We start from the raw sequence: 20,262 nt of genomic DNA, 5'->3' as shown, positions 1-20,262 counted from the left end.
AAAAGTTCCAAGATCTATAAGACTTATAGCTATAGCACAAGATCTATAACGGTGTGTCACTTTGATATTTTTTATTTCATGTCTTTTCAGAAGCCTTTTAGAAACCTGGAATCTAGCAGGATCGATTTCCAAATAAATTCTTGGTAAAAACTTTATGTAAAGTTGTTTTCAGTTTTTTTCATGATATGCACGACTACATTCGATAACTTTTTTTCCTTTAGCCCTTTTCTCATGAATTTTCTAGAATTTTAAAAAGCTAATTATTGTAACCGAAAATAGCTTGGATTGATTATTAAAAACTGGGAGTATCGGGATTTTTTTTAGCACACTGTCGTTTAGATCAATAACTGAGGTTAATGTGATGATTTTTATTTTCTTTTAACTGCGGCCTATATTAATTTATAAAGCTTTGTTTTCACAGATTTTGAGTATTTCTCGAGCTAGTTGAATATTTTATACGTTAATTTAAATACGTTATTAATACGTGCTGATATTTCGGCAAATATACCAAACACAATACCTTTACGAGCTGTTGGATTTTTTATTTGTTGATAATAATTTGTGAATAATAGCAGAATAACTTTGATAAACTCTAATATAATTTAATTTCTAAAATTATTTCTAATTCGATAAGCAGAATTTTTTCAAAAGAACTACAGATCAAATGAATCTGCATTAAACAGCGTTCCGATTGCTCTAAAATTATAATTTAACCAATTTCCTTAATAAATTCGCTCTAAATATTGCAAGATTTTAAATTTTTATGTCATAATTGAAATTATAACGAGCGAAGAAGATTTCTATGTCTAACTTAAATATAAAATAACGATTTTAATAATGTTATGATAGATAGACAGGACTAACATTTTCTTTTAAATGAGGCTTACCGCTTTTACATAACTTTTATATTGTCCTACTTAAAATAAATTTTCTTCTATTTCTTCAGTTCATTTCTATTTCATAATATTATTATAATTTATTTACTGACAACGAATATAACGTGGTAAATATTTTTTTTTCTTTTACTAATATTACAGTTAATGCAACAGGTGAGTATCGCTTACAAGTTAATACAGTAGTGATTCATAACGTAAAAGTAATTTATTTATTTTTTTTCTATCATCAACTTTGGTTTTACGGTGAGAATACTAGAAACGCCTTAAATTATGTAAAATATTTTGTTTGAAAGTTGGAAAAAAAAAATTATGCCCATTTTAAATTTATGGTGTCTATCTCAACCTTTTCCTTTTTTTTCTATTATTAGAAACTTACACGTTTTATTTTAAATTCAAAGCAGATATTGTTGACGACGATGAAGACGATTCCTTAATAATTCCGTTATAAAAAAAAAAGTGAAAAAGTAAAATGTTGTTCGCTAATGTATTTTTGATGAAAAAGATTTCTTTGTTCCTTTCATAACACATACAAACAATGTATTCGAGCGCATTAAAACCTTATCATCATATTGCAATGAAGGATATTAAAAAAATAAGAATAATGTATTTTGTAAAATGAAGAATGAGGAGTTGACGAATTTAACGATAACACTTTGAAAAAGGAAGTTATATCGGTAAAAAGAATTTTATATGTATATTAAATTGTAATTTAAAAAAAAATAAAGTATTTGTACTTGCACTCTGAATATCCTGAACAGAAATAAATAAAATATTTCAATAATATTCACCTGATTACCTGATTTAGGAGCTCATACCTCAATAAAACTGTTTAGGGCGATAAATTTTCTAAGAGGACTTTTTCGAGCGTTCGGTATCTCGTAATTGCTTAGTGAATTCGAAAAGCATGTTTTTAGTAGATAACAATAATTTCTTTGTTTTCCAAACCTCTTGTTTGGCTAAGATACTCTGGTACACAAAAATAGCATACTATGTAAGCGTCATAGTTTTTTGTATTCAATTAAATCACTGAATTTTATTCTAAATTTTAGAAAATACAAATTGTTTTGGTGATTAATAAATCAAGTAATCTCAATATGGAAAGTGACTTAAGCCATCTAAGCAGAAAATTGATATATTGTTTTGCATACTCGTAATTGAATAGTTAGGCTTGAAATCTATAATTCAGTAAACCTTTGGTCCAACTAGAACCTTTTAAAGATAAACATATTAAAATAAAAATAGCCTCATAGTTGGTCAAATTATTTTTTTTTGGAAAAATGTACTATTGCTTTGTAAATCAGATGAAAATCGGGAAAAAAAAATATTATAAAGGGCTAGGTAGATTCTCTAGAGCTAGGTTGATAAAAAATATTTATCGAAATTAGAATTGTTTTTTAATTTGAAGACTATATTGGTTTTAAACTCAGAAATTATTTCAAAAAATTACTTCAAATTCCTTAATTTGCTTTATAAAAAATACAATACAATTTTTCTAATTTCAATTTGGGCAGTTTTACCTTCCTGTTGCAGATTTCCTGATTATTTTCCTAAAACATTTCAAGTTTTTGTTCTTCGAAACTTCAATTAAAATAATTTTGCATTAATCTGATGTGATAAAAATGATTGACATGTAAAGTCGCATACTGACGAGTCCGATAGTTCTGTTTTAGAAATTCAAATTTTTCATAGCGGAGTCTATATTCCACTAATCAACTTCAATTCTTTCCTAAGTTATGTGTAAATTTTAATTTAGTTCATTTTAAACATAATTTATAGATTAGCATAGCTTTTTCTATACTCAACCACCAAGTGTTTATATTTTTTTGAAAACCCTCTTAGTCATTTAGTTTTTAGTTTAAAAATTTTTCGCGTATTTTCCAATTTTTCCGATATGAAATGTAAAAAACTTTTAAATCAGTTCATATTAGTGTGTATATAAATACTTCTCTTGTATTTTTATTATAAATTCCAAGAGAATACAATCCATTTGTTTTTCTTTTGTTGAAAATATTGATTATTTTTAGTGTGTACGTACAGAGATATGTAGTAGATATGGGAAACCATTATTGTGGTAAAATAGTGCTACGTTTAGTTTATATTACACGCAAACAAGTTATGCGGTTGTTATTTAATATTTTCCTGATTTTATTAAAAATTCTAAATAAAATGTTCTTTTTCTTTTATATTGCCATCAAAAAAAAAAAGAAGAACAAAAAATCACGAAATAAAAAAAATTTTATTCTGAAAATGTTATTTAAAATATTTAGAGCAAAAAATCGAAATTTTTAAAGGAGAATTTAACGTGACATATGAAATTTTCCTGTGCATTTAGAATTTATTTTTGTTAATAAATTGAAACAATAGATTTTAATAAATTCAAAAGATTTAGAGTAGTGATTAAGTTTTAATTTAGAATAACATTTCTAAGAATTCAAGGAGTTTGCGGGTCATATTTCAACTAAAAATTAAAAGGATTTATGAGCCTACAATCCCGGATACATTAAAACCTCGAGTGTGGAATTCCGAAAGGCTCAATTTGAATATGTTTTTGTTTATTGGTATTGAATACTGATATAACAGGTTAACTGTTTTTGTAAAAAGCTCATATAAATTTAAATGTTCCCTAATACCTATGGTTTCTATTGAAGCCTAGTTACCAATATAAAATGAATTTATTCGAAATTATACGTTTTGTTCCAATTCCAGGACTAAACTACTAAATTCCTATTGTTTCCTAAATTCTCAAACTCCAAATAGCAAAAAATAACAAATTTATGCGTTATGAGAAAAGAATACGAATCGTTTGTTAACGTCCTCCACGTAATTTTTTAATTGTATCTAAGGAAATGCACTCTGAACAGCACAAGTTAGAAATAATTTACAGCAATAGACGTCCTCTCTTTCATAGGCTTATCATTTTAATGATGATTAAAATTTAGGGATGCTATAGCATCAATCGCTTTTTATGTTTTTTAAATAATTAATCAGAATAAGAGCGGTGAGTTCAAAGGAGCCAAGTTAGTAAGACTAAACAAGGTACTGAAATGCATCTGAAAAATATTTCAGACTTGAAATAGTATGAAACCTAACGTCGACTATCTTTGTAATTAATGAATTTTTAAACTAAATTTCCTTAATTTTGTCTTACGTTTTAAATTAATGAAATTCTTATATTAAACATTTTTACCTAAACACTATCAAAATTCATTTAAAATAACTTGTAATATAAAAATTACCATTTCCTATGGTAAACCGTTATTCGATTCAATCAATCGATTATGATCTAATAAAAGTAATGAAAATAAAAGAAAAACTTTTTTAGTTTAATAAAATTTTATCACAATGGAAAGTTTCCCACAGCAAAATATTAAACACAAATTTTTTTATATGTATGTAATTTTCCCACTAATAGCTTTGTATATGTTCTTGATTAAATTCAATACTCAATTTACAGAAAATTCATTCAATCTATGGTTTCTGTTAGTGTGTGTATATAAAATTACACCACATTAAAACAGAAAATGAAAACTTTTCAAAATTTTCTGTTAATGGATTTCCTCCTTTCTCCTTTTATCATTAAAGTATAAAATAACCTGTAAATTTTATAAGATAACTTTACTTAAATATTTGTTCGTTTAGTTTCTGTTCAAATTTACTAAAATGGTTTCATTTTACATAAAAATTTTCATTTAAATTTTTTTTTTTCAAAATTATGCCCCAAAAATTATGCAATTAAATTTAAAATTACATGGAAAAATGCACAAAATATGATATTTTACACTTACCTTAAAGATTTAATTTCTGGATATAATGGTGAATCACTTCCTCCAGAATTACTATTACCAATATTACCATTGAAATTATTTTTTATACCATCATTATTATATTGTTGCTGTGTACCATACCATGCAAAATGTTGCTCTTCAACAAGACTATCATTAAATGAAGCATATAACATTTGATGGCCATCATCTGACATCCAAATTGCATGATTCGAATATAAAACTTCCTCTATATATTATTATTCGATATTTTGTTCATTCATTTGTGATTTTGTTCGTTTTGTTCCACCATCGTTCGATCGATATCGATTTACATTTTTATTTCAATTTTATGTTATATGTTATGTTATATGTTATTATCATTATTATTGTTATTATTATTGTTGATTATCATTGTTTAACAATAAAAAAGTTCAAGAAGAGCAAGTTCGATAAAGGCAATCAATGAACAAAAAAAAAAAATAAGAATAAAAAGAAAACAACATATTTGTTAATATTGCAAATACAAATATAAAGGATAATAAAATAATATAAGAACAATAAAAAGAAAGTTATTTACAAAAGAGAAACTTCTTTCGTAAATAATATGTCATTACATAAAATAAATGCATAGATTACATGTACATATACATAATATGTGTATACACAGAGTCGATTTCTAAGTACGTCACCTTAAGGGTATAATTTTTTATCAATAAAATACCATAACCTCTAATAAAATAATTTGGCATTATTAAAATCAAGTGAATAGTTGAAAATTCAAAAGTTAATTCAGTGGAGGATAAAAGAAAATTTAATATTTTTTTTTCATGTACATAATTACACTTCATATTCAATATTGAATATTTAATTCGATTTCAAAGAGAAATAGCACGGAATATCAAAATACATAAGCAACAATATAAGGTCTTTGAGCAGAACTGTTGAATGTAAGTATTAAAAGCTATTTTAGAAATAAACTTAACAAGCTCTGTAAGTTACTATAACCCGTTTTTTTCCTCTATTCATTTCTAGAAGGAGCACAGGGCTAGTGCATGATATTATGCTAGTTTTTCATAGCGTCATAGAGTTTTAACTACTAGGTCACTAGCCTGCCGTAGTTCTTTATATTAAATATTATTAAAGGTTATTAATATTTATAGTTTATTTTTCTTATTTTTTTTTTTAATATCGAATATTATGAACATATGAAAATTACTTGTATAATATTTATTAGTATTGTATATTAAGTTATAATATTGAATATAATTTTTTTTTATAGTGACCCCTGACCGGGGTTCGAACCCGAGACCCTTCGGATAAAGGACCGGTGCTATAACCACTACACCAATGGTCAGATACTGTAACCCCTTAGTTCACTAACTTCTTTGTTCATAATTTAATTTGTTAAAAAATTCGGATTCAAAAGATATTGTATAGAATAGTTAATAATATTTTGAAAAAATATTTTTGTATTATATTGAGAACCGTGGCTGTGCAGACCAGCATGTCTTGCTTTTATTAATTTGTATAGGATCACTCAACATCTCTTGAATTTGCTCATTGCCGGCGAAGCCCGTCAGATTTATTGAGCAACCAAGTGGCCTCTTAAAGAAACGTTGTTTCAATTTCTTTCAAAACTAACTTCAAATCCATATATTTTCTTACTGTAGTCTGTTCCTTGCCATATTTCCTTCAATAATAATTTTAAGATCATCATACAATTTTAAAGGATGAGAATTTTAATTTTAAGTAAAAGGAGTCAAGAAACAATATTTAAATAGCGGCTTTTGAAAATACCAGCCGCTCAGTTGCTCAGTTTACTTTGTTTTTACGATAGAAACGTTTAAGATTTGATTGCATGCACGTCGGTAATGGAGTTCACACTTTAAATTTGTTCAATTGTAGTACCATTATAGACCTAGAAAATTTTTAAATCAAATAAAACGAAATTGAAAAGACAAAGTTTTTATTTTGGCGTTGTTTTCTTTAAAAATCAAAAAATCTGTTTTCTTTAGAAATTGGAAAGTTATTTTTTTTTTTAAATGAAAAGTGTGATAAAATTATTCTTTTTTTTTCTGATTTATTTATTTTGCCAACAGTGAATAAAAGAAAATTTTTTCAATAAATAAAATAAAATAAAAAAACAAGCGAATGAATTCGAAATGTCAATAAAATTGATTAGGCATTACATGACGTTTCCAATAACAAATTGAAATCATAATTCATTGCAGATGTCGTCAGAGATGTTTCTATAAATTTTGAAAAAATTTGTACTCATCACCAGTGTAGTAAATTGATTGGAAAATAATTAAATTTTTTTTATTTTTATCTCTAATTTTTTTTTGTGATAATTAAGAAAATTTTATGGTTGTTTGACTCAGAAAGAAAATTTAAACAAGATGAACAGATAAAGATAAATTTTATCAAAAGGTGCATTGTGTATAAGGAAGAATAAATATTGAGGAAATGTAATTGAATATTGAAATTTTACAAACAAACCAATGTGGAAATTAAGGAGTTTTACATTAATAATAGCTTCTGTAAATTCAAAAATGTGTTGGTAAACTATTGAGCAGCAAAATTTTGAGAAATGATTTCCGAATTCTTTCTTAGCGGAGTAAATGCGCGTTACCACATAAGTTGTTCTCATAAGTTGTCCACATAAGTTATCCTTTACATAAGTTGGCCGTGTTTTTTTATTTAAGCTGATTTAATTGAGGCGAAAAGACTGATTAATATTATATGGCATAAAAAGAGGTGCTCATAAAGTTCATACATGAAATTTTTAGATTTTAAATGAAGGAAGGGTTAAATGAAAAGGGTTAATTATTTTTTTTTCCTTTAACTCTATCAGAAATTATTGTAATTTATGCGGTAATAAGAATGCAAAGTTAATTGATTCTTGAAATCATCATCACCACCACATTTATATTTTACAAATTTATAAAAATAATATTCAGTGCAAAATAATAGCGTGCTTTCTAGGAACTTATAAAAATTCTGCAAACCTATATTATAAATTAATGATATTAAAATTCGAGGAAAAAATAAAATTTTGCAATAAAACTGAGAAAACTGAAAATATCCAATAATAATAATTTGCTTTATACTGTAATACAATTTGGTTGCCCAAAATGAAAACAATGTAAATGACAAAATATGAAATATTAAATGGAACGTGAAAATTTCATTTTTTTACTTTAAAAATAATGTACTTTTAAAATTGATGATCCTTAAAGGTTCCTAAAATTTCAATTTTTGGACAATTTATTATAGCGAAACCACAAACATTAACTTGCTTCTTGCAAATGGCTGTCGAAATTTACCATTATCTAAAATTATTTTTTTACGAACTTTTATTAACCTCGTTTTCTTAACAGTTTTTTTAATAAATCATTAACTTTTGTGGACCAAAGTCCATTTTCATTTTTTGAAATTTTTGTTCAGAGAATTACTGTACTTTTGTTTTGGAGGGCCAGAATTTCTTCTGTTCAAGCCAAAACATCAAATAAATTGTTGCCACTCAAATATCGAGTTCCACTTGAATATAATAAAAATTCAACATTTCTTGTATGCTAAGCTACAAAATTCTGTAAAAATAATTATTCTATAATAAAAGTAAATTAACATTACAGGTATAAATATTCTCAGATTTTGTTATTAAATCTATTTGATCTTATAGAATTAATTTACCATCTTACTCATATTATTACGAAAGTAATACAAACTGCTGTTTTCCCTCTTAAATATTTGTTTATTTTATTTTCGAAAACAATAACTATACTGTAATTGCAACTACCACTTACACTCAATAAATTTTTGCCTCTAGCAAGGATATATTGACCTTTTTGCTTTTGCTTATCTTATGTTATCTTTGAAATAATTAAATTTTCCCATTGGAAGAAAACAATTTTTTTTTTCTTTTTCGTTTTATTGCTCTTTAGTCTCAAGAGGATGCTCTTATTTTTTTCTCTTGAATCCATTTTTGTATTATTAATTCAAATTTTTTTTTTGTATATAGTTATTTATAATGAAATAAAAATTGATATTATAGTTTACATATTCCATCTGATGGTATGTTAAAATTTCATTTGATTTATATGGAAATTAGCAGGTTAGATATGTGTAGCTAACGAGTACACTAAACACAGAAGTTTTAGTAAATTTTACATATTAATTTTTTTGATTATTATAATTTGTGAATTAAAGTCAACTGAAAATCGTTGAACTAACCTAAAATTATTAGTAAATGACTGCTTTCTGAAATTTGTAATCTTAATTTGAAAGCTTAAAGGTTTGAGGGTGACATTATCGATCCATATTTTTTTCCGTATTCGCAATTTTTATTAAACCAGTAATCAGTTCAGTAAGTTCAAAAGACTCTTTAGGCATTACTAACTTACTTGAATTACGAATTTATAAATTACAGAATTCCAAAATAACAAATTGCTTCAATAACGTGATTACTATAATTGTATCCAGATAAAATTTATATTTATTGCTCTCAGCCACTGTGTGTGCTTAGATGCATACTTAATTCGTAACTAATTAAGTAATAAACATGAAAATGACTATTTTAATTAAAAGAAATATGAAAATTTATTTTATTTCTTCATCCTTAGTTTAATATCATTACAATTTAATTTTCTCAATAAAATGATGTTTTTATGATTAGCAAACCGCAATTTAATTTCAACTGTACATACATATACATTTAAAATAGTCAAATGTAATCAAAAATTCATGAAATGAGCAAACGATAATTATTGGATAGTAAAATCTTTAATTAGCTATTAGAGTGTCATCTGGAAATTACACCATAATAAATGGGCAAAATAAAATGATGACGAATAACTTTTAATTTTTTATCATTTATGATGGCAGTTTATTGGATTTTTTCGATTTCAAATTGGATATAATCTTTTATAAGCACCAATTTCTAGGAAGTGGCATGGTAACATATAAATTTAATGAGGGAAGTAAGGATGTTTATTAATGCATTTTTATACACTTATATTGATCTACATAATATTAATTTAAGCGTGCACCAAATAAAATTCATTAGAAACTAATTGAAAATCCATTAGTGAGAGTTAATTTCTTTGTTTTCAGTAACATTAATTTTCTGCTCTACCCCCAAATGTATGCAATAAAATAAATATTGTATGATATTTAGTAAATATTGCAAATAAATTCACTACTCTTGAATTACCATTGGTTTGATACGATTTAATTATTTTCCGTGCTAATATTGTACCTCGTCCATTTATGAAATTTTTCAAATCAGTATTAAATGTAAATAAGTATATTAACACATAATTACTTTTATAATGCATTTTTCAATATCCTAATAACTTCATTACAAAATATAGTATACAAATATTTTTAAAATTACCTTCATATAACCAATCAGGAACACCATTCGATATGATTCCCGGTTTTGCATCTTTTGTAACACGATAAATATGTTTTGAACGTGGTCCTTGTGTATAAAATATATCAGAATTATAGATCATTATTATTGCATTTCCTTGCGGTATAAATTGAGCATATTGCAGATATGGCCATGATTCACCAATTTCACGTGACCGTATTGAAAGTTTTATACTTTCACTGTTTCATTTTATTAATTTTTTATTAATTATGGTTTGTGTTCCATATAACATTCACATATTTTATATATATTATATTATTTTATATATGTCATATTATTTTATATGCATCGGGATTACATACATGTTAAAAAAAAGAGAATTAAAAAAGAAAAGAGAATAAAAATAATCATTAATATTTTTTTTTATTTTTATGAAGAGCATAAAACATCAATGTCAACATCACTTAGAACATCATTTTATTTTAACAAACAGTCAACGAAAAAAAAAACGATATTGCATTATATGAAATGTCAAAAGTTTGATGTATGAGAGTGTATGAGAGAACGTAGAAGAGTAAAACAAGGTGGTAAGGTAAGACGATGGAAAATTTTAACAATAAAAATGAAAAAAAAAACAAACCTGATATGAGCTGGAAATGGTGTTTGTCATTAAAAATGAAAACCAGAAAAAAAAAGAAAAACGGTAAAATGTTATTTTTATGTCAAATGTTTACTTGTACAACGTTACAACAAAACAAAACGAAAAATTGTAATAATTTTGGATTCTTATGGATGTGGCATTTGTTTTTTTTTCCTTCTTTAACCATTTTCTCCTTGGACTCATTCAATTTACATTGAAGAAAAATATAAACTTTAAGCGGTTCACTTATTTTCATATTATTTTTAAGTACTGAGGTCTTTTTCTTTTCGAATATTCTTTATTATATACTCGTATAATTTAAGAACAAATATAATTTATGTTTGTAGTAAATTTTTACAAGGAACATAAAAACTTCAAGTTCAGATAAAAATTTTATAATGTATGGAAGACATCAATTTCTGAACAAAATATAGAAATATAAAAACGGTAAAGTGATTTGAATTATTAAACGAATGAGAAATAAAAACTAAATTTATCTGAAAGTAAAAATTACGGATATTACATACCGTCTGTATGAAAGCATATAGTTATATAATATTACAGTTAAAAGCAACCTATTAAAACAAAATTTCCACACACTTTAATTGGCAAGGATGCTACCGATACCACGTTCTTTGAAATGTATAAACGTACCAGATAGGAAAATTTTCGGATTAGAACTAATGACAGAATTAAAGTTCATATGATTTTGAAATTATTCTGAAAGATTCAAATTGTGGGAAATATAAGTATTCGGGGTATTTCGTATAAGGTGGCTAATAATTTCAGGGACGAAAGAATCATTCAGAAGAATGAAATTCGGATGAAAGAATTTTATCAAAGAAGATAAAAAATTCCAGGAAAAATTATATAAGGGGGGTGTAGGGGGGGGGGGGGAAGTAATCTGATATTTTCTAAAAACATACAAGATTTTTTTTGCATGCGACATAGATTAACTATCGATGACTTGTTTTACAGGCTTGATTGATTGCGCTGTATTTTCGGTCTTATGTTTTATTTAATTTGATCTATTCTTTCCGAGATAAAGCGTCAAAATAAGAATTTTCTTTTTTTTCGACTTTGTTTTTTAAATTCGAAATTTTTCGAAAATTTGTGTTATAATTTTTTTTGGTTTATTCTTTTCGATGCGCTATAATTAGAGGTAAAAGTTAACCTATATAACATTTTTCTCTAGCTCTCATTGTTCTGCTAATAAAACGTTTTAAATGTATTTGCAATTTTTTGCATTTTTTTTAAACACAAATTCCAGATTCTATATGAATTGTGTTACAAAGAAGCTCTATAACGTGTCTCACATTAACCGGGCTACGTAAAAATTACATGAACTTTTACTTTTACTACTAAAATCCTTCTGCCTTCCACTTAAATTTTAGGAGGACAGTTATAATATAGTTAGAACTTTATATTTCAATTTAATAAAATTTTTTTTTCTATGTTTTCAACAAAATTTTCTTGAAAGATTTTTTTTTAGAACCTGGAATTAATCTACTATTGTAGGCCTCCTTATAAAAAAATATGGAATTTTTTTGAATTTGTATATCGCAAAAAGCACAAAATTTTCACCAAGTTTGAATACTACAAGTTTGGTTGTAATAACTAAACGGTTCAATTGGTTCGAGGCTTCTCTAAATTTCAAACCCTATAAGAACAGATTGATTTTTTGTTATGAATATGAATTGAGAAACACTCTTATAAAAATTATATATATTTTTTTTAATTATTTTGATTTTAAATCTTATTGAAAACAATTTCTTATTGAAAACAAACTTAACAATTTAGAAGAATTTCTTGTATGGAAATTAAATTAATTTTGAGAACTCTTTAAAATCCTAAAAGCCTCTGTTGTTTTAGTTAAAAGCCGTTTATTGAAATTACCATTCTGAAAATGCTCAATACATTCAATTAAGGAATTAATTTTCGTCCTATAAAATTGTATATTTCAATAAAAAATTTGAGATCACTTAAAAAAATTTGAAATATTCTAGTTCACATAAAATGTGTAAGCATCGTATTTAAATAATTTTCTAATGGCATTTAAAATGATTTTAAGTTTTAAAAAATTGACATTTCATTTCCCTTCAATTAAACTATCAAAATAAAAATATCAACTTTTAAATTTGTAAAAATAAATTCCCATATCGTGTAATTAATGAATTGTAAAAAGACAACAAAAAATAAAAGAGAAAAACTTATAGCTGTAGATTTTCAATAACTAACACCAATTCAAAATGAAGGACATGACTTTAAATTGTACAATAAATGATGAAAATAATAAAAGGACGAAAAAAAAGAAAAAGTAAAAATTGACATGATGTTTAAATTCAAAACATGTTTTTTTACTTTGTAATTTTATTAACACATCATTGAACAGGTAAAAATATGTCCTTGTGTTTATAAAAACATGCAGGTCCTTTATACATTTTTAGTTAAACTAATAATATATTATTACATTATATAAAAGACACACATATACCCTATATACGTACAATAAAAATATTACTAAAAATACTGTGTGTAAATTTTTATATAGAAAAATTTATATTAAAAAAAACCTTACCTCGTTTGAATGTCAAACACTGTATATTGTGCTATAAATGAATGTCGATATATCCTTTGGACATTTTGTGATACCAATATAAAACGTTTGTCAGGCGATAATGAAAATGTATATGGCGATAAATCCTTCTGCAAATATAAAAATGTAATAAAAATGATTAAAATTTAAAATATTTTTACAAATGTACAACATGTCTTAATTTAATGTATTCAAATTTTACAGGATTAATATTAAGGATTAGGTAAAAAATTTGTTTTAAATACAATATTCTTGTTGCAATTTCATGTAGTGTTCACTTGAATGAAAAATGTAGTCGATTAAAAACACATTTGTTTTTGTAAAATAGCACATTTCATTTTAAAAAATTGTTTATAGGTCTAAAACTTATATATGAGTAAGTGTAGATTATTAAATAATAAAAATGATGTTCTGTCGAAATAATTATCAAATTATCCAAGAGGATTCGAATTGATATGAAATTTCATTTAGATCCTGAACTTACTGTTTTTAGGCAATAATCATAAAAAAATATGATTTTTTGCTTATGTAAATTAATTATTTTAACTAAATCTCTGCTAAAAAATGTCATTTTACTCAACAACTTATTATTTATTTTTACGAATACTTGTTTGAATTCGGACACAATTAAATATTGTTACCGAACTTCCGCAAATGTGTACAGTATTCTACCCAATTTGGAAATGTGAAATCTAAAATCAGCCGTTTAACCATTAACAAATTTAGGCACGCTAGTCACCTACCTATAGTTAAAACTCTATGACGCAATGAAACTGGGGCATTATATAGTAAATGACGTCATGCACTAGCCCTATACTCCTCCTAGGAATGGAAAAGGAAAAAATGTAAACAGGAATTATTATAAACAGTAGTATTGCTGCTAATAACCCTCTGTTCAATTGAAAAGAAATAATTTTAGAAGTAGAAGAAAAAAAATTTACAAAATTTACACTCCTGGGACCTTACTGTGTAAAACACTTTTCATGAAACGATTTTCGTCTTCGGAAGAAAATGATGAGATATTACCAATTAATTTTTATAGTACTACCTTACCATTTTTGCAAATACGAAAATCGTTTCAAGAAAATCAAATTTCAGAGTGAGGCCGCTGGTTATTCTTCTGCAATATTTTTAATGAAATAAAATATTTCACTTTTGACAATAAATTTTGGCTCTATTTGACAAGATTTCGATACACTCAATTCGCTAAAATATTTCAGATTTTTTTTTGTATTGATTTTAAATTTTTATAATTTCAAAATAAATGATTATCTCTACCATCCCTCAATATACACAATTTGCTTGTTCAACTAAATTTATTCGAGCTTATCGGTGCATTGAATCTCTTTTTTAAACTTTAAATAAAAATGTTTATAAAGTTTATTTTCAAAATTGAGTCAATGAAAACTTTGTACCTAAATTTAATTAAATCGAAGAAAATGATGACATGTGGGAAATTTTCAAAACTCAAGTTTTGTGCTCAATTTTTTTGTTTTTTAGTTTAATGGGAATGAAAACTTTTTTGAAATTGTTCCAAATAAAATAATTAAATTTTGAAAAAAGTTTACATGTTTTTCTTGTTATATGTGTGTTAAAATTTAATAAAAAGAAAAAAATTTAAAAATTTGTGGAGAATTTGTGAAAAAAGTCCACATATTTTTCTTTTTTAAAGCAGAATTGGTAAATATATCCTTTAAATGACCTTCCTTTTCAATGTTCCATTTGAAACTAATGAATATTTGAAAATCATTTACAGATGTACACACATAATATAAAATAATTGTTTATTTCTAAATCAAAATGTCAAAAATTTATTTCTTAATTTTCTCATTATTGTTATTCAAATATTTGCAAAAACATTCTTATATTATTCAATAGAAAGCGAGAGAGGCAGAGAGTGAGGTAAAGAGAAAATAAAAACTAATCACATTTACAAATCCATAATATTCTTTCATATTTCAAAACAAACTCTCCATTCCACTCTCCATATTATTAAAATCTCAATTTTTTTTTCTATTTTGTCATTTTGGTTGTGACAAATTATAAATTGCCAAAAACACTGGCAGCAAAAACATGTCGGGTTAATATTATTTTTGTTACTTAAACTATAAATATTCTGACATTTACATCAATCAAAAACAGTAAATAAATAAAAAAATTATTGTAGAGAATAACGTAAATAATAATAATTGAATAGAAATCATCAATCTTTGTCCAAAACACAAAGATATTTGAGCTTCTAAATGAATAAGTTCAAGAGTGGCAGACATTACAGAAATTTTTTTTCTTCTAAAATTTCAATCAGTTTCTTTTACACATTTCAATCAACTATAATGTTGCCTAAATTAAGTTTTCATACTTATTATGTATGCATGTATATTAGCTGATTATATTGATTCCAGGGCTTGAATGATAAAAATTTTTCGAATGTCTTTTTTGAAAATTGAAATTAGTTCCTTAGATATAAATATATGTAATGATTTGCTGTAAAGATCTTGTATAAAAGTTAGTAAGTTGGCTATTGAATATTAGAGTTGGAAAATTAGTTTTTATGTTCAATGAATTTCTAATCTCATTCTATTAGAATTTCTGCAAGTGTTTGGAATTGTTGCAATAGAAAATTTAATCAAACTGCTTATATTTTTGAAATGTTCTTTTATTCAAAATTTCCTATTGGATTCCGATTCTACGATTGAATTTTCCAAGTTTAAGTTTACTAAAACGAAAATAGGTTTGCACCATAAGATAGACATGATAAATTTGTTAGCCAAAATTTTAAAATTGCTTGAACATTTCGAATTGACTTTGAAATTCTCTACTCTACCTAATTTCAGTAGATTTCATAAACAAGGTTTGTATTAAACGAATAGGAAAAAAACTCAAGTGGGTACAAAAAGAATTTGTCTGGGCTCGTTTTTAAAATTTTTGCTTTCACCAATTTAATTTATTACAATTTTAAAAATTAGTGCTGCTTAAATAATTTTCCTGTATCAGTAAAACTTTCCCTGCAGAGTGAAGCTTGAACCAACAATGTAGGAATAAAAAATTACACTTACGCCATATTGAAATTGAGTTTAAATGTAGTAATATTAGAAGTAGTTGAAAACTGAAGATGAAATTAATAATTACAATGGTCAATTCGAATCTCTTCTTCGAATTTTAATTTGCTTTATGTGTTCCACCAGTACTATAGTTTTGCTCAGCAAAATATTCACCAGGTATTGCATAACAAATTATTTTTGGAACTTTTACAATAATTTTCACATCTACCAGTTATGAAAAATTTGTCAACTTAAACGCTGAATAATATTAATTTTAAAGAAAAAAAATATGCCATAGGAAGTACAATATTGAAATTTCGATTCATTGGAGTATGAAAACAGATTTCCTTTATAAAGAAAAAGGAAAAAATAAAAAAAAAACGACGCAATACTTTTTTTGCACGAATTAAAAATTCTTTAAATTTTATGCATTTGTTCAATAATACCAAAAGTATTTAAAACAAAAAAATGAAAGGCAAAACTTCACCGTTTGTCACCAATGATAGTGAAAAAGAAAATTCAACACAAAATCCAAATATTGAAAACTAGACGAAAAATTGAAAATCAAGTTTAACTTGCATGAGAAACAAATTTAAAAGAAGCATTCAGTTGAAAAAATTTGAACCGGAAATTTATTTTTATCCTTGATCATTGCAAAAATATTGAATGATTTGAAAAACGAATGATTCCTTATGAATAAAAGAACAGAGGAAATTGGAATTGTAGAAAAAGGAAGTCAAAAAGGAGCCTAAAATGTTAAAAATATTGTCGTCACATTGTACGCTTGTGCAGGATTTTATTTTATACTTCTATTGTTTAATGCTGTTTTCGTTGTACGCATAAATATTATTATCATTCACTATTTTAGAACTTTTACAGTTAATTTTTAGATTTTTGTCATGGAAATTTTAGAATTTCAAATAAGTTGGTACCTAAAGTGTATTTTGTAAGCAATTGACTTCAACTTTAAGGTTATACAATTATTAAAAATTCATTTCACTTACAAATTTTCGAAAAAAATACAGCAGAAACATCAAAAATGCGTTCGACAAAACGTATGGTTTATAAAATAGCACATTTCTGTTAAATAGTTTAATTTAATCTAAATAAAGAAAACAATTCTCACAAAATTGAATTATATTGTTAATTAATTTAAGTGAATTACATTAATATATGCCGCGAAATGAGCAAGAGGGAGACCATTTTTCACTATCACTGCCAGTATTTAGCTCTGGCCAGACTGGACAAAATATCGAAGATTAGTATCGGTTATTTAGATAGATTCCTCAAGAGGGACGGATGGCAAAGACAGACCACCTGTAATTCTACGCTCAATGATGAGCTGATGGTCACGGTAATGGTAAAAATTTTCAGGGTAAAAAAATTCGTCGATAGGGAGACGACGAAAAAATTTTTTTTAATAAAATAAAATATTCGGCAAAACCAACAAACTATATTAAAATAAGAGAAAACTCAGAATTGCCTTGTTCCAAAAAAAAAAAATTCTTTGAAAATTTGTGATGGAATAATGAAAGGCTTAACATCCTAACTAATGCTTATGAAATCATAGTTGGAAATCAACTGCGGGAATGAATCAAAATTAAGTTCATGGAAAGTAATATCATATTTAAAATATATTTCCAGTTTTTATTCTGAAGGGGTGCAAAAACTAGAGTGATTATTTATTGGGAATATTAAAATAGGCAAAAAGAAAATTTTTATTGAAAGCAGATCACGTCCACACAATTTCTATATAAAATTAAATATTTCAATAATTATTGGGCTTATGTAAATAATAATTATTTTACTTTTAACATTCCGGTCTGATAAATACATATTGTATACATAATTTAGTAAGCTTTATCTCTACACTTAAAAATAAATCACAGAAATAGAAAATGTTTTAAAATGACTTTTCTGGTTTTATTCCCGAAAGGAATATTTAAAATTAAAATAATTTCCTGTGGCGTTCTTTTATTTCATTCTTTTATTAAATCGAAAAAGAAAATTAAAAGCGTGTCCAAGCCTAAAGAAAAACTTTTTTTTTTGTTCTCTCGTCTCCATTTTCCTTTTATTGTAAAAAAAAAAAAAATTTCTTCTTTGTGTATTTTTGAATTTTCCATTTTGCATAAGGCACACAAAACAAAGGTACATAAAATGGTGAAATGCTCAATGTGATTCTTTATATTTTTTTTTATTGTCCTGCGAATCCCCTAAAGACAAATTAACTTAGGAATACAAAATTTATGCTTTAATTTTTAAAGAGGCGGATATTGTAAGTTCAAGAAAGTGTGACCGGAAATTTAAAGGATGAACACTATTTTTTATGTTTTTTTTTCTTAATTCTTTTCCTTCAGTATCTTTTTTTAATTATTTTTATATATTTGGAAGGTATGAAGAAGAAAAGTACTCAGATACAGAAATTCATATATTTCTATTTTTATTTCAAGTGAATGCCTTGGGAGAAAAAAAAAGAAAATACTTTTTTTATTCGAATTGAAATCAAAGAATATTTGAATTTATTTTTTTTTTTATTTATATTTACATAAATTATAAATAAAAAAATTTTAAAAATTGAAAGAAAAACAGGTTTATTAAAAATGGGAGAATAAAACGTACTATAATTTTTTATAAATTTAGGTTTTGACCTAATTAAACTGGATGTTGAGCAAATCTCAAATGAAAATATAAAATTTTATTTAAGTTTTTAATCAACGCGGCAGTAGATGTCCGATAGATTCATACTATCTAAAATTAGTCCCGGAAACAAAAATTATTAATTCGAAGAATATTACATTAAAATATTCATTTATTCTATCCTATACGTATCTATATCTCTATACGCACATGCATCCCACAAATATTCTAGCGTGTAGGATATTTGTGGGTTTTCCTAAGAAAATTCATATTAATACACATAGTGCATTTGAAATGGGCGTCGGAAAGCAGGGATGAAAAATAAAAAAAAAAAATAATTAAATTTTTTGAATTTGATTCTAGGCTTTAATTCTATGACTAATCCTGTAATCAGAATGATAAAGGTATACGAAAGTAATTTGTTATGCGTTATTTTTTATATAGGAGCGCAAACTTAAGAAAACCGCGTAAGACACTATAGAGCCGGGTCTGACTATACATGGATTTCCGTTTTCATAAAACTTGCTGAAATTTACATTTATACTGTATTCCAGATGAAAGCAAAAGGTATTGAAAGTCACAGCGAAATAACCGTGTTTTGCATTTAACAAACATAATTGTATGTTTTGGAAATGCATGGAAATTTTACATTTTATAAAATGATTTCGTAAGTAAAATGTTCTCTCTACAATAAGTATTTCTCTTTCTCAAATATTTTAATAGAAAAAACTCTCAGAAGAAAATCAGCTTTGATAAAGTGCGTATGTAGCGCACGAAATATATTAGCGAAAAATAAAAGTATTTTATTCCGAATAAAAGGAAGTTTTCTTTTCACACCAATTAAAAAAAAGAAAAAACTCTCTTTTTGTCGATATCGTGAGAGAATTACAGATTTCGACTTATTATAAATGAAAAAAAAATGTTAAAATTTTGCCATACTCTCAATTTACCTAAATACTTTCGAATATCTTAACATTTTATTTCCTCTCTTTTTTTTCTTCTTTCAAAAAGCCTTTGACCTTATATCTCGATATTTACATTAGTTTGTTAATAAAGTCCATTTCAGATGAATCGTCCACACTATCAGAATAATCTAAACGCAGTTAATAAACACAATATTATAATCAACAATATACTAGTATCCTTGTAACAGACACTTTGAACAACTTAATTTTTCTAGAACAAAAAAAAAATACTTTCTTTTCATTTCCAGCATTTTCTTACTTTTTCTGTTGTTCAGCTCTTTTTCAAAGATAAAAAATTTTATTAAAAGAACAATACAAACCACTCGTATACAACATCTACATGTTTTTA

General features: G+C 25.5%; 1 protein-coding gene across 5 annotated transcripts in view; it reads right to left on the bottom strand.

Moving 5' to 3' along the window:
• LOC129606053 (inactive dipeptidyl peptidase 10) overlaps positions 1 to 20,262 on the bottom strand; it is a 178,137-nt gene that overhangs the window by 34,859 nt on the left and 123,016 nt on the right. For all 5 annotated transcript variants that reach the window (XM_055516111.1, XM_055516113.1, XM_055516112.1 and 2 more), the window contains 3 exons: positions 13,253 to 13,380; positions 10,056 to 10,273; positions 4,682 to 4,907 (listed from right to left, as the gene is read on the bottom strand). In XM_055516111.1, the coding sequence (XP_055372086.1) occupies positions 4,682 to 4,907; positions 10,056 to 10,273; positions 13,253 to 13,380 (572 nt within the window). The remainder of the gene's footprint in view (positions 1 to 4,681; positions 4,908 to 10,055; positions 10,274 to 13,252; positions 13,381 to 20,262) is intronic.

The sequence above is a fragment of the Condylostylus longicornis genome, unplaced genomic scaffold (genome assembly GCF_029603195.1).
Source record: "Condylostylus longicornis isolate FDR11 unplaced genomic scaffold, ASM2960319v2 ptg000017l, whole genome shotgun sequence".
NCBI lineage: Eukaryota > Metazoa > Arthropoda > Insecta > Diptera > Dolichopodidae > Condylostylus > Condylostylus longicornis.
This window is presented reverse-complemented; position numbering and strand designations above follow the sequence as displayed.